The 27,859-nt window shown below is 31.8% G+C and overlaps 3 protein-coding genes and 1 non-coding gene across 4 annotated transcripts in view; 1 reads left to right on the top strand and 3 right to left on the bottom strand.

The window, feature by feature from the left end:
* LOC123709503 (calmodulin-binding transcription activator 2-like) overlaps positions 1-24,957 on the bottom strand; it is a 96,032-nt gene extending 71,075 nt beyond the window's left edge. The window contains exons 1-3 of the mRNA XM_045660893.1: positions 24,821-24,957; positions 22,799-22,911; positions 8,850-8,941 (exon numbers count right to left, since the gene is read on the bottom strand). Coding sequence (XP_045516849.1) covers positions 8,850-8,941; positions 22,799-22,911; positions 24,821-24,957 — 342 coding nt within the window. The remainder of the gene's footprint in view (positions 1-8,849; positions 8,942-22,798; positions 22,912-24,820) is intronic.
* Positions 4,605-5,808, top strand: LOC123710261 (carboxylesterase 4A-like). Its single transcript, XM_045662058.1, has 3 exons — positions 4,605-4,847; positions 5,051-5,247; positions 5,517-5,808. The coding sequence occupies exons 1-3, from the start codon at positions 4,653-4,655 to the stop codon at positions 5,719-5,721; spliced, it is 597 nt and encodes a 198-aa protein (XP_045518014.1). The 5' UTR covers positions 4,605-4,652; the 3' UTR covers positions 5,722-5,808.
* LOC123710260 (UDP-xylose and UDP-N-acetylglucosamine transporter) lies at positions 12,098-14,549 on the bottom strand. Its single transcript, XM_045662057.1, has 2 exons — positions 14,419-14,549; positions 12,098-14,027 (listed from the first exon to the last, which is right to left on the bottom strand). Exon 2 carries the CDS (start codon positions 14,018-14,020, stop codon positions 13,010-13,012), a length of 1,011 nt encoding a protein of 336 aa, XP_045518013.1. The 5' UTR covers positions 14,021-14,027; positions 14,419-14,549; the 3' UTR covers positions 12,098-13,009.
* On the bottom strand, positions 14,051-14,122 carry Trnae-cuc. Its single transcript has one exon. It is a non-coding gene; the product is annotated as a tRNA-Glu (tRNA).
* Positions 24,958-27,859: the final 2,902 nt, after the last annotated feature.

Raw genomic sequence — 27,859 nt, 5'->3', positions numbered from 1 at the left:
GTATATACAGATTGCTGTTTTATTCTGACTAATATAATAGTATTATTTTAGTGTGCATCATTCAAACCAATAAAATACCGTAAAAAATATAGCATGAGGCCTTAAGTATACACGAATCATTTAAGTTTTTGTTTTACAAATTATGAAGGGCATACATTTATCGCAAAAAAATAAAACACACAAAAACAAAAAGCAATGTAAGTAACGTTCTGTCAGAAAAACGTAAATGAAAAGCTTCGTAAAGTAACATTAAATAACTCTAAATTTTGTATGTAAATGGCACGCAAGGGTTTGTAGGTTACACTAATAGAGATTTCGAGACTATCAATCAAAAGTAGAAACTGGTGCTTATGGAAATTTGTCTAATATTAACAGTCATAAAAATGAAAGGTATCTTTATACGAATATCTTAATAAATACTTTTGTTTCGACTTATAATTAAATTAAGGCCAAATAAAGATAAAGGCAACTTTAGTCTTAATCTTGTTTTCTTACAAAACTTTGTCACGCTCCAAAAATATGGTAGTAACTAGACAGTTACGCAGACGCGTATTGTAATTCTATAAAATAATTTACAGAATTGAATGTTAACTTTCATCAATATCAGTAATATTATCACTTGAATTTAGGGCACAAAAAGGGCAAGTTTGTATCATTCATGGCTTATTTTAGATTGCTTGTGCAGAGTTAGCCTAGAAAAATTTACTACAATTATCTATGACATAAATTAAAACCCCTTGGCACAAACTAAGATAGTATAAACTAGTTAGAACCGGTGACATCGCACATCAATCCATCCGCCACCGGTTACCGTGACGTACGCCATTAATATCACAAAACATGGCGGATTTGTTTTGGCGCGCTGAAATACAATTAATTGATTCGCCGCACGCAATATGTCACGTGTTAGGGTTACTAGTTGCAAAAATATATCGTAGGCTAAACCTAAATCTCTTAACCAATATTCATCTATGAAGCAAATGCTACAATTTTTGATGATTTTTTTTACGAACGAAATTTTTGAATCTGGTAACCCTACAAAGCCGGCTTACCCTTAATTTTGTATTCTAAACTAATAGTACAGAGGCGTACATTACGCACCGACTAATTGCGCTGACTGTACTGATTTACTACTAATTGCTTAGCTAATTTTAGGGCGTTGTACATGGTACAATTTAGACAACTTTGAATTTTACGTACATTTTGATACGACTTCTAGCTAATGGGGTACCAAACTAATTAGTCTTTATACAAAAATGTATATATTATAGTTATTTTATTAGGTTTTTTAACACGATTGGATATGGAAAATGATTATTATTATATTTCTAAATAAAATTTAGTATTCCAAGTAATCTTATTAAATAACTTCTTTAGCTTTAGGTGCTAGGCAAGGTGTAGTAATATTTTCCCGACATTACTAAATATTTACACGACTAAATCACTTTTGACGATTAGATTCACACGTTTCTTAATGTAAAATGTATGTAAGTATATTATAATGATATAAGTTTGCATAAATTATTCCGTATTATACCTTTTATAAAGTTACTCTTAACTTTATAAAAGGTAATGATGAGAGTAAACTCAGTGATCTGTAAAACACATCACAAGCCAGCTTATAACTTTTACTTTACAATTTACCTTTGAAAGAACCTTTTTTGCTTTTTGTAAGAATTCAATGAATTGTAAGTAATTTTCATTACTTTTCGTATATTTATAAAAAGCTGAAAGCTTAAGAATTACTGTACCATCGCGCATAGAGACTCCCGCGTCTTTGCATGGAATCGAGATAATGCTAATATTAGCCGTGCTCTCAGTGGAGGAAGGAACTTCTACTCTTAGTCCAAAACTGAAGGGAGGATTCTCGACTAGTCAACAGGCAAGTTCGTCAAGATGTCGTATGTATATTCGGCACTGGAAGACTGGTCTATTGATTGTAGTTGTAGATTTCAGATGTCACCACATCTATAAGGGATATGGCAATCGGCAATTTCCTATCTTCTACGAATATATTTAATTCTATGCAAGTTAATCGACTCATATTGATTTTTTACTTATAACTATGACCAAACGGAAAATATGCTAGATGTATTAAAATAATTTTCACATGTCATGTTCTCAGGCGTGTGCCTGATACAAACCCACACACACTAACTCACACTCACACACATCCTCATATACAACTTTATTTCTACTAACTTTTAACTAGTAATATAGTTGACTGTTTTATTTTTTTGTTTAAAACTTTAAATTATTTTGGTTACATGTATGTATGCACTTTTTGTTACCACTTAGTATGACTTTGCAGTGGAATGGAAGCCTGGTTATCCATATCTTGCCTACCTTGGAAACCAGTCTCCCAAACCTACTTCACTGTAATCGTATTGTTTGTTGCAAATCTTGTATGGGAGAAATAAATAATAACAATAATTATTATTATATAGAGTACAATGTTTTTTATTGTATAATTTACAATATTTTCTCAATTTCATGCATTAACTCGTGACAAAAATGAGCTTTGTAAACAAAATCATTTGAGTGGCGTCGGGAAAGCGGCCATCTTAGCTAGACCATTCATTAACAATAATGTGTTTGCTGTGTAACGTTATTAAGCTCGTTCTGCTTTAATATGACGCTTTATTTACTTGGTAATTTTATTTTTTGCTCAGGATACCTTTACGCAAATTTTGTATTAAAACTTCAGTAACAATGAAGATAAAAATAGCAGACTGCATCATCAGTCTAGGGAACCTTTTAATACGAGTCTCATTCCGATTGTAATTTACAATTTAATTGTTAGCATTGAAAGGACTAAAGGACGTCTATCCCTAACTAATTAGTAATATTGATAATGAAAGACCGATAAATGTGTTTCCATTCCCTAGAGTGGGATAGTACGGCTACGGTACGGTGGGTAGTCATTTCTCAAGACATTTTTTAATGATATATACTGTCAAAATCGAATTAATGAAGCAAAAATTATTTTGAATAATTCGAATGGTTATATATGTAACTTACAAATATCTGCAAGTAAAAGAAATTAATTTCAAATCACAATAAGACCTCCAAGGCTTGATACCTTCATTCTCAGTACGTATATTTTTTCACTACTTTAGTGTAAAATAGCCTTTCACTACAAAGCTATATTTTATACCTAACTTTCACTAATGAAATTTTTCCTTGGGTTTTTATGACAATATTGGTTACAGACAGTAGACAAGTATTTATAAATTACTACTTTGACATACTTTAAACGTTTTACGGTAATTAAATTATTTTAATACTTTTGTCACACACGATTTGTTCACTTTTATTAAGTTTAGTATTACTTTTTTATAATTTGAAAATAGAATGCCATGTTCAGCAAAGATTTTTATATTAACGCTGTACATTTATTTGCATTAGCGGTGCTAATATGTATTTGTGTGTTTGTGTGCGATGTATACCTGGACACCCTCGTGATCACCAAACAAGGTTGGATACGTGGTTACAGAGCTAGTGATGGAAATTATGTCAAGTATATGGGTATACCATACGCAACGGTTAGCAAAGATAATCCTTTTGGTGTAAGTATTCTATACAAGAATATATATATCTTTTGGTTTCTTTACAAGATCCAACTGGCAAATATTTCTATTTAGTCACATCCTGCTTTAATTCTGGGATGGATGAAAGCATTATATAGACAATTGTGTCGCCACCTTCTATTGTTAAAGTATTATATCCAATATACTATATTGTATACTTTTAGGCAGGTGGTAAAATAATATCAATACAAATTTGAATCATTTTAGGAATCTATACCCTTTCCGAAATTAAAGGGAGTGTTCCAAGCAAATAATAACAAGATAATATGCCCACAAGTAGATATGCTATCACTGCAATATGTAGGAACACTAAACTGCCTTCATTTAAACGTATTTGTTCCATACACTAAAGTATCAAAAGCTGTGATGGTTTTTATTCATGGCGGAAGATTTGCGCTTGGATTTACTGGTACATTTCAAGCCACACACTTCCATGGACCAAGGTATTTCATGAAACACGATGTCATCTTAGTGACTATAAGCTATCGTCTTGGGCCATACGGTTTCTTTTGTTTAGATTCACCAGAAGTTCCAGGAAATCAAGGAATAAATGATGTTATTAAAGCCTTAATGTGGGTAAAAGAGAACATACACGCATTTGGTGGTGATACTAATAAAATCACTGTGTTTGGCCATAGTGCTGGATCGATGATAACGGATTTGTTATTGTACACCAAAGCCGAGAAATATATAGATCAAGCTATTCTACAGAGTGGCACTGCTCACGCGGCTGATGTTTTGTGGAACGTAAATAATAGTGTTCCACTGATAATTTCTAAGCATTTGGGCCTTGAAACAAATGATTTAAAGGAGGCCCTAAGTTTTTTGAAAAGTCGCTCAACACAAGACGTTGTTGTTGCTGCAAAAAATCTGTCAATAGAATTCAGACCATGCATTGAAAAAAGATTTGAAACTTATGATGGTTTAATCAACAAAGATCCTTTTATTACTAAGCCAAGCGTAAAGAATAAAAAAATCATTTTAGGACACACAACTGAGGAATATAATATGAAACTTCAGAAACCAATACAATATTTTGAGGAGAATGATGTTTTTTATAATATGCTGGAATACGAGTTTGATTTCAATAACGAGAAAGGAAAAGAGGCAGTCTCATCAGTACGTCATTTTTATATTGGTGATAAAGAAGTTAACGAAGATCTGAAATGGAAAATAGTTAACTTTACTTCGGACATCACATTCAATTATCCTGCATATAGAGATATGGATAAATTTATACAAAATGGCGCCGAAAAGGTACCCATTTTTGTTAATTCATAGAGCAATACTTAAGTAGTTAAAACATATTTCGGCCATTGACTATATACAAGATTATTTAAAATAATATTTTTATAAGATTAAACTTAAAATAAATTGAAATCTAGATTTTTTTGTTTATCTATTTAAAATAAAAGTCGTACTATTATAATTATTAATAATTTTAAACTTTAAACTTCTAGGTCTATTACTATATATTTGCGTACACGAGCTCGTCAAACTTATATAAGAAACTATTGAATATATCTGTTGGAAGATCTATTCATGGGGATGAATTGGCGTACCTTTTTGAAACCAACTCAATACCTCCTCTATCTGCTCCAGATAGAATTATAATGGAAAGGATGACGACTATGTGGACGAATTTTGCTAAATACGGGTAAATTTTTATTTCTACTAGTACTACAAATTTCTATGAGATATAAACGTGAATGAACTTCACAGTGGTTATGGTTAGCAATAGACACTCGAAATGCCAAGTTATCGGTATAATGTATTAATTCGCGGTTATGTCCTTTATCAAAGGTTTAAATGAATTCAAATTCTAGTTCCTGAACTGTGCTTTTGTAATTGTGTTCTTTCAATTACATTTCTGGAACCAAATATTTAAAAAGATTATAAAAATCGATATTTTTATTTGATTTTCAGGAATCCAACACCCGACAAAAGTGAAATGTTACCAGTACTATGGCTTCCAATAAGCAAAGATAGTAGAAATTACCTCCTCATTGATCTAGACGAAGAAATGGGTAAAGATCTGTACAAAGATCGCATCGATTTCTGGGATACATTTTATGAAACCTACAAACCATTTATGAGACCGAATAAGAGCTTTGTTAATTTATTATTATAAAAATAAATTCTGGTCTACGAAACATTAAAGAAGTTATGTCTTGGATAACACATTCCAATATCGCATATAAATTCGTTTTAAACTACATGCAACGTGTATTTATTAAATTTTTTCATGTTTTAAGTGCTTTACTTCCATGTTTTAGTAGTTATTGAGAGATTGTCACAGAAAGTACGTAGAAAGTCAACGTAACAGTTTGATATTAGATTTAAGCTAAAAAATGATAATATAATAAATACGACTTATTTCCAATAAACTAGTAAATTAACATAAAAGTTATATTTGGAATTATAATCACTTGAAAAGAGCTTCAAAATCTAAAATGACCCAAATACAAAACACTACATCATAACTAACAAATTACAGACATATCTTAATCCGGCGAAATTCTTCATTTGCAGCCAAAAAGGCCAAAATTCCACAGTCGAAATAGCCAACCGGGCTATCAAATGTGGCATAGCGGTATAAATTAGCTATTTCATGTATTATGCAAAACGATGTCCCCTCATATAGTCATATCTCGGCACGGCAATGCTTTACCCTACTTAACCTGCTGATTAGCTGAACCTCACTAAACAGGCAATGAGGATGCGTGTTAATATACATTACAGGTGTGACAGCATCACTCTGACAACATCTAATGTTTACATCGCAGTAGTCGCATCATTTTTAATTAACCTTACAGATAATATTCTCTCTGTATTGTTCCAATTTTAGTTTATGTACTGCCGAAGCGAACGTACTCAGAGAACATTATCTCAGCACATAAAACCTTGACCAGCTGTTTTGTCGTTACATGCTAATAGCTATCCTTTTATGCAATAGATTACTAAAATATTAACAATTATAACTGTCACATTTAATTATTTTGATTCAATAATATTCTATATTCCACTATATAGCTCCGCTGGATAATAGTAATTAAGTACGCAAAAAAGGGATATGGTTCGTAATATTTCAACTTAAACAAGTCTCTTCCCAATTAACTACATACATGCATTAGGGTAATTATACTGCAACGACAATACGTGGGGATTTGGAGCATTAGGAACAGAGTAGGGTCATCTTACTGGGGGTTAACAGGCGTCTGCTTAATATAGGCGCTTAATATCTTAATTGTTCTCCAGGATTTATTTGAGTTAAACTAAAATCATTACAATACAAAATTCTTTTGAATATTGTAATCAATTTCGATAGCACTATGAGATGATAAGATCGACTTCACCGATTACCGACTTCACTTTTAATTAAATTTTGAACAGTTTGTCATGCAACCTAGTAATTAATCGATACCGATCCGGTACTTTCTTGCACTTGCACGGTGATTTAATCAAAAGTGACCAATGTTCATTTCTAAATAATAAGGCGTAATGAATGGGGATAGTATTGACTATAGAATGTAATGATTACACAAACAACACTAAAATGTAGGTGATACTTTAAAAGGGTGTCCCGCCAAGAGACAATTTTAATCGGTTCCGAATTTAAAATGTGCTAACAAAAGAGTAACTAGGAATTCTGAAACCTTTTTAAATGGATATACTTTATTAGGAAATAATAGTATCCAGACAGATACAAATATATAAATCCTAACACGAAAAGTAACACTTATTACGATTATGTTAAAAAATGACATAAATGTCCTTTTTCTAACACTCCCCAATTCTTCTGAGATAGGTCCAAGAGCAAGGTGTCATCACGCGCCAGTCCCGCGGGCACTACGGACATTAATAATTCAGATGACACTCGCGAGTGAAATAGCCGTGATTTACGAGTAGAAATGTCAATTGCACTACTTTAGATTTGGTGTGGGACGTTCAGTTTTGAATTCTCTTCGATATTACTTTTTAACAGCAGAATTATTTTCCATACTTCATTTCTTTGTTTCGCTTAATGTTAAGTCTAAATTTATTTAAGTTTTTGTATCTAAATAAATTTATAAAGAAACTAATAATTGATCTATAAATTAAAAAATACCAAAATGTAATTACACTACAATTAGTGTATGTTACAATACAATTTAGGAAGGCAACATATTTTCTAAGGTTTACCTTATTAATTTATGCTTAAATTCACAATATATTCCCTACATAAATTTTCATAAATATATTTTGATCGTTATAACAATGTAACAAACTATTTTTTACGCTACTCTACCACAATAATGTATCGTTAAAAAGTTCCATAGTATCTAGTTGAGTAATTATATACACCATACAATACATACACATACAATATTCATTATGCTTTAATTGGGGAAGCTACTCCTAAACCTAACGATCCGTTGTTAAAACTTTGTATACGTCTCACCCTTCCATAATTACGCCTTCTGACAATACTAAAATTATCTGTTAAACATGTCATAGCGTATATATAAATCTTTATAAGAATCATTTATTTTTATAGTTGAGGGTCAGAAATCGAATTTGAATAAAGGTGTGTATAATGTATGTATTTATATATAAGAGTATAAAACAGTATATGAGTGGTCATTTGAATTGGTTGCATTTAATTTTTATGTTAAAAATTAACGGTCTCGAGAACTTGATTGTAAAAACTTAGTTAATGAGTTTTCGATATAACAACAACTTCGAGATACATATGATATCACTGTTGAAATTTCAAGTTACAGAGGCGCGATTTATAAGTGTATTTTTTAATTTGTAGAGTCAAATTTAAATATTAATTCAAGTTAAGTTTTGTAGTTTATATTTTTTTATTAATGTATTCATTCTTTGCACGTGTACAAGATGAAAACGATATATTCGAAGCCCCGAACCCGAACATTCATTTTGGATTTTATTGCTATTATTTTGGGGAATTTCAAGTAAGACGTCATTATATTTTACTAACTGCGACATACGGTGTCTCCTTTTTGAAATTCAAGTTATAGAGTATCAATAGTTACAAAGTCTAAATAATTCAAGATACTTTTTTATTTAGGTGTTCAGGCCCCTAAATACGCGGAATACTGAGGATTTCGACTTAAGGAGATTCCAGTTATCGAGATTCTACTGAATATGGTGTATAATATTGAATTATTAAGAAGTCTAGAGAACTTATATCTTGTATGGATATAAGATAAAAAAGAGCTTAATATAGTACTCTTATATGAAATTCAATCCTACCTCATTGGTGTTCCAGCGATGTCTTTGAGCGGCAAAATGTTCCGCTCGCGGCAAGCTTTCTAGATTTTCCGGCAGCTTGATTGGTTCACCGTCTGAAAAGTAATTGTTATTAATTGACAGCTTCAAAATATTGTAGGATTTTACATATTTAATTTTGTCAGTTTGGTAATTCCGAGATCAAGCAAACCGCCGATAATAATTTAATTTTGATAAATTGTTTATAGTTATTAAAACAATCAGTTATCAAAAAAAAAATTAATAATAAAAATATTTATTACAAAAAAGAAAAACAGTTATTGCAAATTTTAAACCATATAACAGATGTGCATTTTAATTTCCTCCAAACGGATTTCATTTTATTTAAGTCTAAAGCAACTGTACATGGTCAAAAGTCCATAAATTATGTCGGAACAGCGACAAAGCGCAACCACGCCGTAAATATTCTAGAGTCTATTCGGTTGAAAAAATAAAAGGCCCAGAAAGAATTACAAGAGGCTAAAAATGTGTCTCACACGTTATCTGGGAACCACGATTGGACAAAATTAGTGGGCACTCGAGCAAAAGCTTAGCTGGCGAAATTTCTTCCTTCTACACAAACTACCAATTTATTTCTCCGGCCCCTTTACTGAAAAACGAGGGAAAATCTTCTTAATTTCAACTGTATGAGAGCTTATATTTGGGCCCGGTTTAGTACATTAAATTGGAAACTACGTACACCGGACGGCGACGGAATTTCAACAAGTTGGTCCATAGATTATTGCAAATTTAAACCCGCTGCTGCTCCGTCACTATCTCTAGGTAAGTAAGGTTAATTTTAGTGTATCAGGTTGAGTTAGTTATTTGTCGTATATAAGGCAACTCCGCTAGCAGCGCAGACATTCTTGACGAATGTTGCCAAAAACCTCGTTTTCACCTCGTTCTCGACATCCATTATTGTTTCCCCGGTGTTGAGATTGTAGTTATATAAATGGCAATTCTAAGATGTGTAAAGGCATTATAAGTATGTCTTTTTTATATGTTATAGACACAATTCTTATAACTTCTTTATTCTATTCACTTTTGTTTGTTATGTTTACTATTTGTTAACAGTTTGATGTTACTTTTAAGTTATATTGAACATATAAAGTAAGATTAATTTATATTTACATTTTCTTAAAAGAGAAGCTCCGCCATGAGATAACATATTATCTTTAATAAAGTTCAATTACTTGAACAATAACGACACGTATGTACCATGTCAAAAAAAAACATTGTCTGATCATTGAGAGCTCCTTGTCGGCAGTCATTATTCTTAGTTTATCATTATTCTAAAACAACTTAGATGCAACTAGATAAATAATTGTGCAAAGTGATTGTGATTTAATGTATGGTATCAGAACATTATCGGCTTTAACACAATCTTATCTGAAGCACGTCATCAAAACGGCCTGATTTAAAAACTGTGTCAATTTTGCGATTCAAGTTTTAATTGCTTTTTATTTGGTTTTAGTTGCGCTTGACAAAATTAATAAATGTTTTTATTTTTACAACACCTACCTACAAATCTTTGTTTTTCGTGTGTTTCATACTTAAGTTTTTTACTAATAAAAATCTATATCCGGAAGAGAATTAATTAGTAGTAAAAATATCTTATGAATTCCATTGTTATGCTCTTTTTAAGTATGGTACAGCATAAGCAATCGTTTTTAAATGCAAGACATTTTTGGTATATTAATATTTTATCGATATGCATATTTACTAATACAAATTATTCATGAATATACCTCCAACAACTAATTAATACTCTCAATATTCTAGTTTTGGTTAACGACGACGACTAACAAAACGAATATGTCAGTTGCTTAGGAGTAAGACAGGAACATAAAATTAAATCTATTTTGATTAACAAAAATCAAAGTACTACTAAGCACCTACTAATTACGCTAAAAAACTTCGCTTGCAAAGGCAAAGTAAATAGACAAAATGGAGTCAAAAATCAGACACAAAAGATATATTATTCGTAACTCGACGTCGGTACTAGGTACATAACTAATGACCCACTACTCCTAACGAACAAGCGAAACTTCTTTGTAGCCACCCCTACGAGTAGGGTTGTCGCAATTTAGACAGCATACATTTTGCATTTTATGGAGTTAGACTATTTACTGTATGCAAATGAATTTCCTTCAAAAGAGAACAAGATTCTAGTTAATGACAATGAATTGGCACTTTTAAGTAAAATACAATAATCCATAAATCAACATTGTACATGTGATTAGTATAAACTAATAGTTATTTTTAACCTGAAGTTTAGACCTGACTAGGCGACGGTCACAAATATGAGTATCACGGCTAATTTATAGAAATATTTAATCAGGAAAAAACTTATCTAACTAATCAAGTTAGGACCTACCCTATGTTTGTTATACAGTTTTCAAAGACAAAACGTATAAATTATAATTAAAACGTTCCGCCTATGTTTGTTTTTTGGTTACGTTAGTTTTTTATAAAGTGTACCAAGATTAGGACATGACAATCAGTTTGGAAAATATGGCTTAGTAAATAATAAGCTTCATTTATATCATATCTTCATTCAATATTTGTTTCCTTTATTTTTGCAACCCTGTAAAACTCTCGAGCCGTCCTTTGTTCTACTGGCCTTAACACGAGTCGATTTAGAGGGTTCAGGGTGTGGAAAAATTCTTTTTATTATTTCACATCTGGCGCCATGTTATATCGACCATAATCTTGTTACTTCTTTTGTAAATTGCTATATTAGTATGTACTTATGTACGTACTTTTCAAAGGAAATTTTGGAGACCTCTATTTTTAAGTGTTATATAACTTAATCCATTTAAGTTTCAATGTTTAAAGAACTTTATTACTGATTACAAAATGATATTTTTTTCATCAGACAGCTGGTTTAAGTTTAGTCTTCACTCCGATGTTTTTCAGTAATGCCCTTATAAATTGATGAAACACGCTTATATTTCGAAATTTAGGCTAATTAGTTATTTATCAACTAATTGCACACCCCTGAAAGATAAGAAAGAAGTTTGGTAAGTAGTTGTTTCTTGAAACACTCTTGGTGGAGACCAATTTAATATTAAAAATGTCCATTTAAATCTAATTTCAGCAGACAAAAGGCTAGAGATAGATTGCAATTAGATGCGTTTTTGATTTTTGGCTGGGATCAAGGTTAGCAAAGTAGTCATGAAAACTGTAACACATACATTTTAAACGACCATAAAACAAACTTCAAGTATTTGTAAAAAGTTTATTGTTCATTTTAATTATTACTGACTGATATAAATGGAATTGTGCAGATTTGTCGATTGTCTTATTAAAACAAGTATCAAATTACTGAAAAAAAAAGTTAACAGGATTACTATTTCTAACGTTAACAAAACGGTTGGTAAACAATTAAAAAACCTGACATAAAAATCATATTAAATAAATAAATACATAAAGCAGGCTCACCACAATATTTAGGCCAATAGATTTAAATCTTTCATTTCATCAGTACAATTGTTTCTCTCATACGACATTATATCTGGAAGCCTTTCCAGATATCATGTTTTATAAACGTCGGAAGAAATATCGAAATAAACAGTAACTACGACGACATTAACCAGTTTATACCATTTACAATTTATCCACAAGTCTAAACAATAAATATGATATTAAAAAATGCTTGTAATTATTACATTATAAATTATTTATTATTCGTTACTCGTCACATTTTATCTCGCATTTAACGCTCAAGGTGAATTAATTGTCTTTTATCTAATAATTATTACATTATTATTATCCTTAGTAAATTATAGCTATTTATTTTACTACCTTATAATAAAATAAATACAGATATTTTAATACAATAGAAAATGTTATTCAAATATACCTAATACAAGTGACTGTTGATAAAATAAATATTTTAACTATTTTAAATATTACTATTCTAAATTTTAAATATAAATATCATTGAAAACTCTTATATAATATGTTTGTTTGAACTTAGGATTATTACACATAGTCATCGTTTACTATAATATCTACCTATCACGTAATAAATGATACAGCAGTTTTTATGCCTTACCACTTAAGTATACAACAGATTTCCTTTATATAAACCACTTATAAAATATAAAATTAACTATTGCATTAAAGATTTTTTTTTTAATTTACTGCACTTTCTTTTTCCCCTTAGGTATAAACAAAGCGATTGATTTTTGTAATAACTCTGTGAATATCATAGTCCCAATAAAGACTAGTAAAGTACCTGTCCAATGACCCAATGTGAAGGGATTTTTGAAATATAGAATAGAAAATATAAGTGATACGAACTTTCGTAGTGTAACTGTCAAAGTCACAACTAGCGATGCACATTCTGTTGTCAATACATACACGGCGCTGATACACAGACCTTGTGTTAACACATACAAAATTAGCCACAGGACTTGGCGTGGTAGTGTGAATCCAAGGAAATCCACAACTGGTGTATCTAATGCTATGCTTACATGGTTTGACAAATTAGTAGCTGTCGGTAGCCAAAATACCAAAGGCAGTAAATGCGTGTAGTATAACGCCTCCCACGGATGTTTGCCGAATTTAGAATACAGTGATTCTTGGAAGATACCCATTCTCGCTGATACGAATAGAGCGAAAGTCAAAATTCCTATTCCCAAACACCACCAGAGCCAATCTATGAATTTTAGTTTCTCCTCTTCGGCAGCGTCTTCATGTGTTTCTCTAGGTGCTTTTACATCCCCGCTCGATTGTATTGTGCATATGGCAATACCAGCGGATATCATGAAAATAGCTAAGTATTTTAATACTGGGTAGCGCTTCTTCAAGATCCAGACGCCCATAGCCATATTTGCCATGAGGGAACCGGCTCGGAATATCATATGTAGTGGCATAGATATGTTAAAATCAAACGCATAATTGTTGGCAACACTGCTTGTCCAGAAGAATCCTACTAATAGCAAGTATTGTTTAAATGGTATATTTCTTTTAGCTGTACCAAATTTTCCAACGGTACAGAAACCTATACAAGCTATAAATAAGAATTGCAGGAATGTTGCCAGATTTCCCGCGCCTGAGTCTTCCTTAACGACAAATTCCAAAAACACAACATTGGAACAACATCCCACAAACACCATACAAATGGCTAATGCAGCTTTGAGGTTCATTCTGAATCTGAAAAAAATAAAAAAAGGTTATTCCGATACCGGGAATCGAACCCGAGCCTCCTGGGTGAGAGCCAGGTATCCTAGCCACTAGACCATATCGGATGATACGGAAATGCTTAAATTTTAAGTTTCTAAGAAAGTTGAATTGAAAACGAATATTCTATGAAATAATATAATATTAAACTCTCATATATCAATGTTATACCTTTATTTACTATTATTCATATTAATAAAATGAAAATATCTTATCAAATTGTTACGAAACATCACATCGATCCATGTAAATTCTACGGTTAGCAACAGCTATTCTAATACGTAATAATAATTATTCGTGTCAAAAACTATAACACAGAAAGTTGTAAAAGCGTTTAATACGTAAATTGTAATAAAATACTTACAATTTTAGCACTCTGTCACAAAATTCAAAAATAAACACGGGAATCACGAAACTAAACACATTCTGACAAGCATTACACGTTTGACAGCAACAGACCAAAGTCGCTGCATGACGTAAAACGTTTCTTGATTGGCCGAGCCAACGGCCCTGGCCTCGAACGATAACACGCATGCGTAGATAATAACTCGTCTTTCACCATTTTGTTCACTTCTAGATGGCGCTTTTACAAACTTATTATATTCCAAGGTGAAGTTACGTACATTGATAAATATTGTTTAAAGTTATTAAAAAACAATTTTAAATGATTTGTTTATGTAAATTAACATTTTTATAAAATTAATAAACGACGCGCGCTTTGTTATTACTTTCTTTCTGACGAGCAGCGCTTCTATCTTCGCTGGAAAGAATGTCGTAATTTAAATTGCATCCATTGTATTGCTGAATGTAAGCTTCCATTCTTCCACACTATGTCACACCTAATGAGTGTTTGCTCGGCAAACTGTTCCACTGACTTCAATCTTCAAATTAAAAACTAAAATTAATAGCCCGGTATAATGACCCAGTTATGATTTTTACTATTGTTGTTTTTCAGTTTAGTACTAAGATCCAGGACTCAAACCCTATACAAAGAAACAAGTTTTTAGCATTTAGCTGAAACGCATCAAAATAAATGAATTGAAAATTATTTATCTGTACGAATGTTTTTGATACTTATATAACTGTGGTCCCTCGCTAGTAAAAAGAGGTTTACTATTTTAACTAAACAAAAAAATACCTCATTCGTGCATTCAAATTATAGCTGTACACTAATGGACTTCTTATTTTATCTGCGCGATTAACATGAAGGAAAACGTCATGGGGACACCGGCATGTCTTAGAACCAACAGTCAACGGCGTGTGTCAAGACGTAAGGATTGACTACTTAATTATTAACAAAAATAATCACCGAAGAGATGTCAGCATGCTATAGAAAACAGTGCGCCCCTTTTTTTCTGTTGTAATTTTTGCCAAAAATAAAGCTCATTGGGAAATTTGGATACATAATACCTTATTTTGTCCTTAGATACAAATTAAAAAAAGTCAATATATCAGTGAATAGGGAACGTATCTGATATTAAGGGGCGGTACAACCGATAAACGTAGATTTATAGAGGTTTTATTATCATAACAATAAGTTGCCTGGCCCGACTTCAGAAATGGGCCCATTATGGCTAAAGTTAGTGGGATGCTTAAGCACAATTTGTTTTTAGAATATCCGGTTAATTTTTATTTTATGTTTTCGGCTAGACGTGCCTAACCTTGATAAAAATTCCCTTAAAACTATTACAGATTAGAGATTGGGTTTAAAAGGCGGGCAGCATATAAACGAACTAGCATATATGTAATCTAGCATGATGTAAACCTCCCTATCCCTATTTCCAATATCCTTTTCAAAAACATTACGAATACAGAATCCGATTATGTTAAGTTTTAAAAATGGAATAGTATTGGACTATACAAGTACAAAGAACGATTGTTTTTCTATATTTTTTTCTTTCAAAAGTAAGAAAATTTTATAGCAAAAAAACTGTCTAGAATCTAAATGTTAGGCTCAGCGACGCATCACAAGCACGTGTTTCAGCCCATCAATCATGTCTAATCTATTTAAAATTAAACGCTCAATCTTTGTAGCTTTTAAAGATATTTTAATTAAATCTAAAATTGCTATTAAGGTTTATTCAAAGCAGAGAGATTCGTCGTCGTGTCGAAGTCGTACACAAAAAGTGCGTAGGCTTATTGTAACCAGTATGATCAAGACTACTACAAATTTTAAATTACCGTAAAATCTAGGCAATCAATAAATTGTATCTAAGAAGGAATTCAATGTTATAATAAAATGATCTTGCTTTATGTATAGACTCTGGAAATGTTAGAAATAGTGAACAGACAACCTTTTGCCTCATAAAATAATGAAGGAGAACTAAGATTATAGATACCAATTTTGCTGTTACCTTAGTCAAAAGGTACATACAACTCACATGTCTAAGAACACTTAAAAATCCTTGTTAGAAGTAAGGGTGATTTCAGTTATCTCAAGTTAAGTTTGTCAGTTATCACATCACGTATAAAATTTATAAAACAAATATTGAAACCGCTTTTTAGTATTTTATTTCTTCAAAAGATCTTCTTATTTTTAATATTTAAGTAACGTCCGTACTTTTTCTCTGTTCCAACTTCATTTAGAAGTTCTAAGCTCAAACTTTATTTAGCTAGACAACCTAGACATTGAGTGATCATTATAAGTATCGTTCAAAAGAAATAATTGCTCATATTTATTAGTTAGGCGCAAAGTAATTACAATTAATAAAAGTAAAAAACTAAAAACTGACTGTAATGGCTGTACCAAAACGATTATAGTTCAAATATACTTTACAACAAGACATTTTAATTTTCTAAAAAAAATATACGGTAATATAGGTATTACTTTATAACAATATTTACTTATATAACTCTTCGAGCAAATACATTTTCCAATCCAATGGTCACTATACAATTGACAATTCAGAAGTTGTAGAAAATTTTGAATAAAATTTTCATCCACATTAAAGCATTGAAATATGCATTCTCCATTGGAAATATGAAATGTGGTTTGAAAAATTAAAATACAATAATTCTAATAACATTATTGTACATGTTCTATATATTACTACAAACTTTATGGGTTAGTGTACTACACTTTTATATATTAATACACAAAACAAAGTCGGGTTGTTCGAACACATATAACTCGAGAATTGTTGGAGAGATTTTCATAGTTTTTGATTTGTTGTATTTGTCTCCCGAATAGCAAAACATTGGAATATTTAAAAAAATAATAAAGGTGTTGAATCTACAAGATATGTATATCCACAATACAACCCCGCATTTAAAAAAAGGTAATGAAAAATACAAATACAAACTGATTGACATATACAAACATAATGGACAATGAATGTTTATGAAAGTAATACATACTCATTGATAGGCGGTACTAAATAATGTGTTGTAAGAAAACCTCGACATGCACGTGGTGAAGATGCGTCTGCTGAACCACTATGCCCAGTCTTTAATTTCTTTAACCGCTCTTCCTTCGACAAACTATAAGACATTTGAAAATAATTTAAATATAGAAACGTTCATGTCTAGTTGATATCAGTGTCACTTAGCATAATATTATGTATGTTACCGTGCAGACATATATCATTTGCAACGCTGCAAGGGTGTTAGAACGATGACTGTGTTCGTGTTGAAATTCTTGGTACATTTTATGCTTGAATTTAAATATAATATTTATAAAGTGTATAAGACAATAGAAAGACAACATAAGTCTATAACTAGTTGTAAGGTAAATTGTTTCATTATTATTTAAAATTTTATTCAATTTATGTATTTTTTTCTTCATTTTAGGGTCGATACACAGATGTTAATAATGTATTAACAGTAACTATTGAGAACTCGATTGCGATAGTGTACAGTGTGTATATATCTTAAAGCGATCCTCAATAAAATGTCCATATATGTCAATAAGTTGTAGATATTGTATTATTCATAGGCTTTTCTCATTTAGAAATTTATAAATTCTATTTTTAATGTAACTTTAATATCAACTTTGTTCTGAAAAGGAAATAAAACCTGTTTGTATGGTATGCGTTCATGGCGGCGTTAATTTTTTATTCATATTATAATAAAGAGATGAATACAAATTTCCTTTTCAGATTTTTACTTATAGTGAGTTTTACTTCTTCTATCTGCCCTTTTCTGATTGTAATGATAGCCATAATTAGGGTGCACTACAGTTAAACTAATAACTTATCGTAATTGCAACATAGTTAATTAGTCAGTTTACCCCACAATTACTTAGCTAATATTAATTACGGGCGCTTTTAGACAGAACTAAGTTTGATCTCAATCTAGACAGTTTCCAACACCTAATGTTGCAAGGTAATTCATTATGCAACATTTGAGTATTGCTACATCACTCCTTTTCCGCAAATAAACTTTCCAATCGTATTAAAGCTTTCAATTTATAATATTTAAACTTGGCTTGCATTTAACATTACTTTCAATTCAATACAGTGGTAGGAATTTAAATCTTATAATATTCTTATAAATAATAAAATGGTAAACCATGGTAGGGACAAGAAAAAAATGGCGCGTAACGGAAAAATATAAACCTAAGAGTACTAAAAAATACTACACCAATCACAACTTAATCGAAGCGACTATAAATGGAACTCACGTTGCTGACTGTAGAGATAAGTTAATGGGAAAGTATTATTTTCACTTTTTACACATAAGGGCGGTATTGGCTTGCATCGTTACATAACCGTCACACCGGCGGTATAGCCGTGTGTAATTCAATTATTCCGGCCCGGTGCACGGGACTAACGACCTTTTGGACGTGTTAACCCTATTGAGGGAAATATTGCGAGTGAATTTAAATACTTGAAACGCCTTCATAATAATTTTATTTAAGGTTACCTGATTTGTAGCGAAGATTTGTGACTTCTCGACTGTAAATGTCGAACAATTTATAAACCTTTAGATTTCTAAATATATGGAGTAAATAAGGTGAAAGAAAGAATATCTGACTATTTTCTCATACCTTTAACGAGTTACTTTTTACGGGAAAAATAAGAATCAAAAATACTGTTTTTTTTAAATAAATACAGGCTCACTGCAAAATAATTCTGACAGAAGAATATTGTCGCACCCTAATTATGAAATAATTTTTGAAATCGGTTCAAAAGTGGTCCAAAAATACAAATCATTCCTCGTTCATTCTCTTTTTTTATACCGCAAGAAGGAGAACCAGAAAGAAGTAAGTATACAAGGAGTTTGCGTCAATTCTAAACATTGAAGACCAATGAGGTCGAATTAATTCTACAACCACAAAATTGACACTATACTTGACTTAATGAAGGGAACGTTTTTCCATGTATAATAAGCTTCCCAAAAAATCCTTTGCAATAGGGTCAAGGCCCTGAGACAAAGTTATAGAGTGAAAATAACACATACTCTTTCTTATGAGACATAAATGTCTCAAGTATAATTTTAAATATTGCTCTTAAAAAACACCAGAGGGGCTAAAGCCTCTGGTTGTAGCCTTAGATTTCTGAATTTATTTCGTGATGATTTGTTTTTTTCCAATAGGCAAGTAGGTGATCAGCCATGTATGCCTGCCTTACGCCGTCGACGTCGAGTCTAAGGTATACCGGTTTCCTGACGTGTGAGTGTTAAATGCGCACAGTAAATTTTTTTTGGCGGAGTTCGAATCTTCTACTGAGAAATGAGACAAACTATAATCTTTTTCATCATAGTGTAAACAAAAAAGAGAATGAAAAAGTTTAAATACTGTATTAAGGTAAAATAATATTTTATTTCGATAACACGATTATGTCCCTATGTTTTGACTGTTATCGAATATTAATATGAATTGAGAGGTTTAGCACCAATTTTAGCCACTGTATCGTGGGATTCCACATCTTTTTATAAATAAGCCTTACGTATTTGGATGGATTCCGCTATTGAAGTTACGTCCCTCCAGCTTTTCATTGCTTATAAACATACAAATTGGTACCTAAAAGTATTACAACTCAATCTATCATCTCAACAATAGGTCAATAAACTGTGTATTCCAAAGCAAACAATTTGCACTTAACACTATTGTATTAAAGTCCAATTTCTATTGAAACAATAACGAATCGAAACGTGCCTTGCAAGAAAAGACAAGAATAATATTATTTGAATATTTTCGATTCGAGAAGAACGAGACATCAACCAATATTGAACTCTGTACCAACACTTTACAGTTGAATTCCATTTCCAGCAAAGTAAGCAAGGAAATCAAGATGATGTTGATTTCAGCTGAAAGAATAAACAGGGGTTGTTTAAGTAAAACATAAATATTATTGAATTCTCGAAGATTCCATAAATTACTATTGGTATTCTATATTTTTTCGCCAACGAGTAAAAACTAAATTGTCTATATTTAGTTTAACTGATTAATAGATATATCTAGATTGTTTTGCCGCACACGTTAGAAAGCGTTTCCTATATAATATATACTATATAATCCGTGGTTGAATAAAATTAATAAAATTTAACGTACCTTGAAATTTACTTAAATGATTAAAATCAGACTCTATAAAAAATCCTAATCGGGACTGAAATACCAAAGATTATTCTTGTTCATTAATAGTGCATTAGTCGTTAAGGTAGATAGAGTATAACTAAAGATTCTGGTAATGCTTCCTAGCACAACAATAATTTTGCGTTCACATGTACAATGCCTTAAAAAAAACATTATCGGCATTTACCAGCCGTCACTTTAGATAAACGACTCGTAACAATAAGGCTAGTATAGAACCCGCATTATAATATTACCTTCCAAAGATACACCTGACATATTCCCTAGTATAGGAAAATTAATTACTGTATAGTGTAATAACTTTATATTGGGTTAGGAAAACTTCGGAATATGCAAATACATGCTAAACGGGATCAAAAACTAATAAACTTGATTAAAATTACTTTTCTACAAACTAATTTCATAATAGTCTATTGAAAACTAGCGTATTCGTACTTTCACGTGATTACCATGCCAAACACACAGATAAAAGTACGAGTTAAACGAGTTTGTATGAAAAAGTTATTTACTAAATTTCAATTAATTTCAATTCACATAGAACCTTATCTTAGTTTACCTAAGTGAGTAGAATTGCGTTATTCATGTATGTATAATATAAATAAATACATTTAATGTTAATCTTTAAAACTGGGTTGAGTAGTAACATTATTTTAAGTGATATAGACATCTTTGATTATAATGAATATTTGTTGTACCGTTTCCAACGGGCAAGATGGGTTGGTAACTTTTGTATATATCAAAAACAACCATAGCAATTGACCAAAACTAACGCTATCTTAGATCTGTAATTACACCCAAAACGCAACAATAAATATCGTATGCCATGAACGATTATTCAGAGAATTCGGAATATTCCGTACAATTTAACGTCTGTTCAAGTGTGCAATAGTGTTAAGGGAATGTAATATTGCATACTAGAGTCTCTGTAGGTCTCGGTTAGATTAATGGCGACCAATAGAACTCTATTGGTACCAATATCGAAGTAAAAATTAGAATCTTTGAGGATTTAGAATTATTTGTGCACCTCAACGTAGGTACGCCTTACCTACTACCTACGCATTTTTTAAAGAATATAATTAGATTAACTTCTCTGTCAATATTTGTAATTGAATTTGATTAATTCTAAGTTAATAGAATGAAATGTATGTTTCCTTTAAATATCCGGATGCAACTTCAAACAAATGGAAGAATCTGGAGGAGGCCTTGACTCCCTCGGAGGTCGTGTACTAATATTAAATACAATAACATAATCTTAATGTAATCCTTATTACACATAATAATTTTTATATACCTAACGACTCACACATAAGCACACGAGATGAAATAACTGATAGTCATTCGTACAACAAAACCACAGAAATTGATTCAGCGAGCAAACATCGCCTTCGCGCAAAACAATAAATCAACGGTGGATGAAACATTAATATTCTATTTATGGCATTTCAAATCAAACGCTATATGGGTCATTCACTTTCATAGAAGTGACGTGTGAACTGACAGATTAGTCTACAATATGTACCGTCAACATAATCATAAGTCACCTTATGAAGTCCTTCCTGCATAGTGACTAATTAAATACATTTAATTCTTATAAAACTACTGCGATAGCTTCTAAAAATCTACATTCTCCAAAATAATACTGAAACTAATTAGTTCAAAAATTAAAACTACCTGCCGTTGTCGTTGTGGATATGTCTTTTTAATAAACACTAATAATTTAAAAATTAGTTAAGCGACAAAAATCTTGACTCTTTATATTTGAGTTATAAATATAAAATGAACATATTTGCTATCGCTACACAACATTAGCCAATACATTAGAACAAAGCTTCGAACGGTCAATTGTCTATTATGATTATTGCTATAACAAGTTATTTGTTAATTAATGGACGAGTTAATTAGTCCCATAACAGCATTATCGGCAAATAATATAGCTATTTATATTTGTTTACAACTTCTGTTAATTATAAAATCGATAATTGTGTAATAGTAATTTTAGGTTGTAAAGTATTGTTTTTCTACATTTTTAATAAAAAAATTATATGAACGTCCGTCTTACCGTGTAATCCTCCTTCTATAGAAATCAAGTTTTGTAGTACTTACTACTGGTATTTATGATTCTTTTAAGAAGAATATAAGACTTGCCGTTACCTATAAGCTTCATATGTCTTAATTCAATAGTAGGTATGAATAAGATAGTAATAGTACTTACTCGCATTGAGCGGTACGGCGGGCGAGCGCGCATGGTAGGTGCTTGCGCCGCCCGCGTACACAGCATGGCGCGTATACCCCGCCACCGTGGATGAGGGATGTAATATTTGTGTTTACCCCACGCACCACATTACTTTTAACCAGTAAGGGACACGATCTGAAAAATAAATAATGCTTAAGACTTACTTGGACTGGACTGACAACATAATTTCCCCTTTTAAAAAATATTTCGCAAATTGACTAAAAGTAGATACATTTTTTTGTTACATAAATAAAATAAATTAGCAAATAGGTGAATTTTATTTCAATGGAATGATTATCCCATAAAGCTGCTTTTGGGATGACTGATACAACCGTAATGGCAGCCTTATTCTAAAGAACTGCTGCTAAGATGAATTATTTGACACCATAAAACTTAACACGTCGATTTCATAACCTCCTCATTCATGTCTTAACACAGCTTATGTTAAATAAAATAGGTCTGTTTTAAGGTATAGATATTAAAAATATATTGTAAACTTTTTATCCAGTCACCTCGGTAAACATGTACGTTTTAATTTTATAAATAAAATCCCAAGAGATCGAAGACAGTATATATTAAAATCTACTTGAGTACGTACAGTAATTGCATTTTAAATTCCGTCTATTTGTCGCAACAAATCTGTCTTCAAGCATTCAGCTTCAATCGTCTTTGAGCCTTTAGTAATTTCGAATTCAACTTGTTTCTTGTATAACCTATATCATTTATAGATCATTTCTTTTGTTTTGTTCTTTCTTGTTACCGTCTTATATTTTTAGTTACCTTTTATATAAAAAGGAATGTAAATTATTTGTGCGCAGATTACGGATAAACCTTGCATTTATCGAGTGTATTTGTTAGTTCTTCCATACTATTTATTATTATTCCATAATAAATATGTCATATAATTATATATATTATAGATTGAAAAAAAATTTAATATACATTTCATACCATCCCAGAAAACATGTAGTTTTAGAGGGCTATAAACAAACCAAACCAACCTAGTTAAATATAAACTAAACAAGTCAATTGACCCGGATATAAAATCCTTTATAGATTTATACCAGCATACCTACTTTTACACGAATTCACAATCAGTTAGCCGGTAGCTAGCATGGCTTTCAATCCACCACTTGAGAACGCATACACGTTATCGCCACGTTTGACTTAGCGCATTAAAACAACCCTTTTGAGGTTACCGAGTCAGAAAGCCAGATTGAATGGCACCATTTGAAATAGCTTAGTTGGAAATTGACCCGATTTTTCTCGTATCAAAAAACGCTAAAATATGCTTAAATTTAACGTTTAAATAAATTGAAAATTGCTGAAATATATGCCCTAACAATGGTATAACAACTAATAGAAGTTTTTAGTAGAAATCACTCAGACATGACAAACGAGGTGTTCCAGGTGATATTTTTAAACTAAGATCCAGAAGTAAGAACAAAGGAGAATAATATCTTCATATCTTAATAATGTTGATCTGGAAGGTAACGCAGATGTTGTATTTTAGATCTATCTAATGTAATATAAATCTAAATAATAGATTTTAATTTAAGAAATTAGACCAACTTTAAATTTTGATAAATGTCAAATATGACATTTATGAAAATTAGGACATCGACGACACGATAATAAAAATAATTCCTGAGATTTTCAAAGAAGCTTTTGAAAAACGCATTAATTCATCAATATCAACATTAAAAGATCTTTCTCACCGTCTTCTGGATATTACTCAGCACCGTTTATTTCAAAACACTGCACTGTCTTTTCTTCCCAACTCAACTTAGTACTTCTCTGCGATATCGCTTTGGTGGATTTGGACAATCCTACGCAAGATAAAAGTGTAGCTCTTCCAGCGTTTGTCTCATGTGGGTGCTAGGGTGCATGTCTAGGGAATCCGTTCATTGGCTTAATGCTTATCCTTCGTCAAACTAACCCTTTTGGACCCTGAATCACTTTGAATTGACTCAGCCTTCGCTTAGGAGTGCCCATACGTACTCCCCATAAGTGTCTGGCGTTGTAGTAAGTACCCTTGGAACATGGCCTCCATTGCCAAAAGAGTGCAGGTCGTTTTTCGGGTCGTGTACGCTTAACGACATCAACGACTCATACGCCTCTGTCACAGTTCTAGCCATTTTGGAGCCAAATGTCGATCTAGAAGATGGCAAGCAGCTGGATGGGGTATCACTGTCCCTGGAGGGTGGCTTTGGTATGGGATGCTACTTGTGTGGGCACCGGCCGCAGATCAGGTGAAAAATAATAAACATAAGAGTCCAACTTTGCTTATGTTCCCTTTGGAGTAGAGTCTCTTGGGCCATGGGGTTCAAGTGCACAGGTGCTTAATAAAGATTAAAGGTGGCGCCTGGTATATAGTACCGGTTACCAAAGAGCTGGTGCCTTCCTCGCTCAACGAATAAGTATCGTTGATATACAGCGAGGAATTGCTGCCTGAATTAAAGGCTCACCACATGGACCAAACTTTTTAAATTTGATTTAATTTTCTTTTTATCAATTTTTTAGTTATAATTATTAGTAGGTTAAGAAAATTGTAAATACTGTATATTTGTGTGTAGGAAATAAATATTTATAAGTTGTATTAAGCAATAAAAATATATTTATCATTTCTAGAACAAAGTGATATTTACAATGAAATACACGGCTTAATAGAATTTACTCGTTTCGTTAGTAATTTAAATACAAAATACGAAGCTAAGCAGTTTCGTTACTTCCCATATTGATAATATTATAAAGTGCCCTTACATTTTCATAAAATGACACGGTCATTGGTGACATGTGCTACTCTCGTGCTCTGTCGGGAATCTTTGAATCGCTGCAATTCTGAATACAAAATTACTTGCATTAACAATAGTTATCAAAATTGCTCAAGTTTGTTTCAGTTTTACCACGTACGTCGCAACAATGTGTCGGGACAACTTCACAGGACAAATATTATATGCAGCAGAAATATTTACAAGTTAATTGGTTTATATAACGATGTTTGTTAAGGTATTGTTTGTAAGATAAATAAATAATATATATAGATTCATAGATCTGACCAGTGGCCAGAACATTGTTGCATCCATAGCAAAAAGAGGCGAACTATGCTCGGGCTGCTTCATATGTAACAATTGTGGCAGTATCAAAAGCTCATTCGTATTGCCTACAAGTTAAAAGCAACTCAAAAAGAGCCAAATTCGGAACCTATTCGCTACCCGTACACGCCACGCGGCATCGCGCCTACCGCACGACAATAAAATGCATATTAGATAACAATGTTTTGTTGTCTGTACGTGTTGCGGCGTACGTGCGAACCCCGTATTAGTTAGACCGTTCGAAAGGCCTGTATGACTGGATATTGAGAATTGTTAGTTTAGTGCCAGAAGCTGACTGGAAATTGGCTATTTTCGTGAGAAATGTCATTGACTTTCGGTTGGCACAATTTGGGGTTATGTTCTGGCGGAAATATTGTTTCGGTAATGGTTTTATTGGGACATCAACTTGGATTATATTGAACAGAATATTGACGATATTGTGAATATAAAACACTTAGTGTGAGATTTATATCATTTTTACGTGACAAAAGAAAACGCATTAGGATTTTTTTATTTGTAGGAATGTGTTAGTGTACCTAACAGTCCAGTCGTAGCTCCGGCATTGTAACGCTACGGTCGAGAGACTGCTACGAAGAGTAATCTACTAAATTACTGAACTGGGACTGGTAATGCTGAAAGAGAAACCTATGACTTTAATCACTGAAATTATGATAATCATGAACGTCGATTCAGGAATAAAGATGAATAATACTTTCGTGCATAAAATATTTAAGCAATGATGATTATAAATACGTTATATAAACTTGGTTTCCAGCTTAGCCCTTAAATGAAAATGTAAAACCTGACTATTTGATAATTAAACCTGTGTAAATAATATAGTTCTTTATTTCCTAAATAAATAAAATGTCGAGAAGACTGAACCTTACAACAAATTTGATTAAAATAATATGTATTTTTTTAACATCAAATCTCAAACAAACTCTTAATTATAAATCTTTTATCGCCTAAATTCGAAAAAAAATTGTTAAATAAAAGCAAAATGAAAACGAGGTGACTAAAAGACTTTTTAAATGGAATTAATAATTTTGTATTTATTCTGTGAACGAAAAATTATGAAATTTTACATAATTGAAAATATGTTTATGGATATTTTAGTATGGAAATTAAACACAATACGAACAAAGCTCGGCAAAGTGTGTCCTGAAAGTAGATTTGGCAAGCATTCCGCATGAAGGGCAAAATAATTGAGATACACCGCGTAATGGCCACCGCTGAAAATTGTTTTCATTACAAACGCTTAATTGGAAAATCGTTATTCTATTTGTATTGGATTATTTAGTCGCTGTTTTAAATAGAGTAACGTCACAGAACTAAATAGTAAGGAACATTATTTGCGTAGAATATAATAATAATAATAATCTTTATTTCTTCTCTCACATATACATACATAGAAGGTTATTATGATTAAACTAAGATGATAACATTTGGAAGTGTATGTGAGAGACTGGTCTCTGTAACAGGAGACCTGAGTGACAGATAGCCAGCCTCTCCACCACCGGACCGGAACACGTACAATCAGGTCATTGTCATAAGATACAATAGAAGAAAATAAGCAAGTGCTTAAGGAAAAAAATGGAAACGGATTCGTAAAAATAAATTTGGTGCGCACACACACACAGACACAAACACATTGTGTCTGTGTGTGCGCGCGTGTGTGTGTGTGCGCGTGCGTGTTTGTGTATGTGTGGGCGAGTGGGTGTGTTACAGAGTAACAGTTATTAAATCTTCTGTTTCATCATAACTCAACGTCTTCAGCCAATTAGTAACCATTTTTTTACATTCATATTTCGATAGTGGGTAAATGTTAATTTTTTCATTTAATTTATTATACAGGTAACAGCCTAGGAAACCAAAGAATCTTTGCGAGAAAGAAGTTGTCCATCGTGTAATACGACAGCAAACTTTATGTTTAATCCGCTTGTTT

Source organism: Pieris brassicae, chromosome 5, assembly GCF_905147105.1.
Source record: "Pieris brassicae chromosome 5, ilPieBrab1.1, whole genome shotgun sequence".
Classification (NCBI taxonomy): Eukaryota; Metazoa; Arthropoda; class Insecta; order Lepidoptera; family Pieridae; genus Pieris; species Pieris brassicae.
The sequence above is the reverse complement of the archived record's forward strand: the minus strand, read 5'-3'. Positions and strand labels throughout refer to the sequence as shown.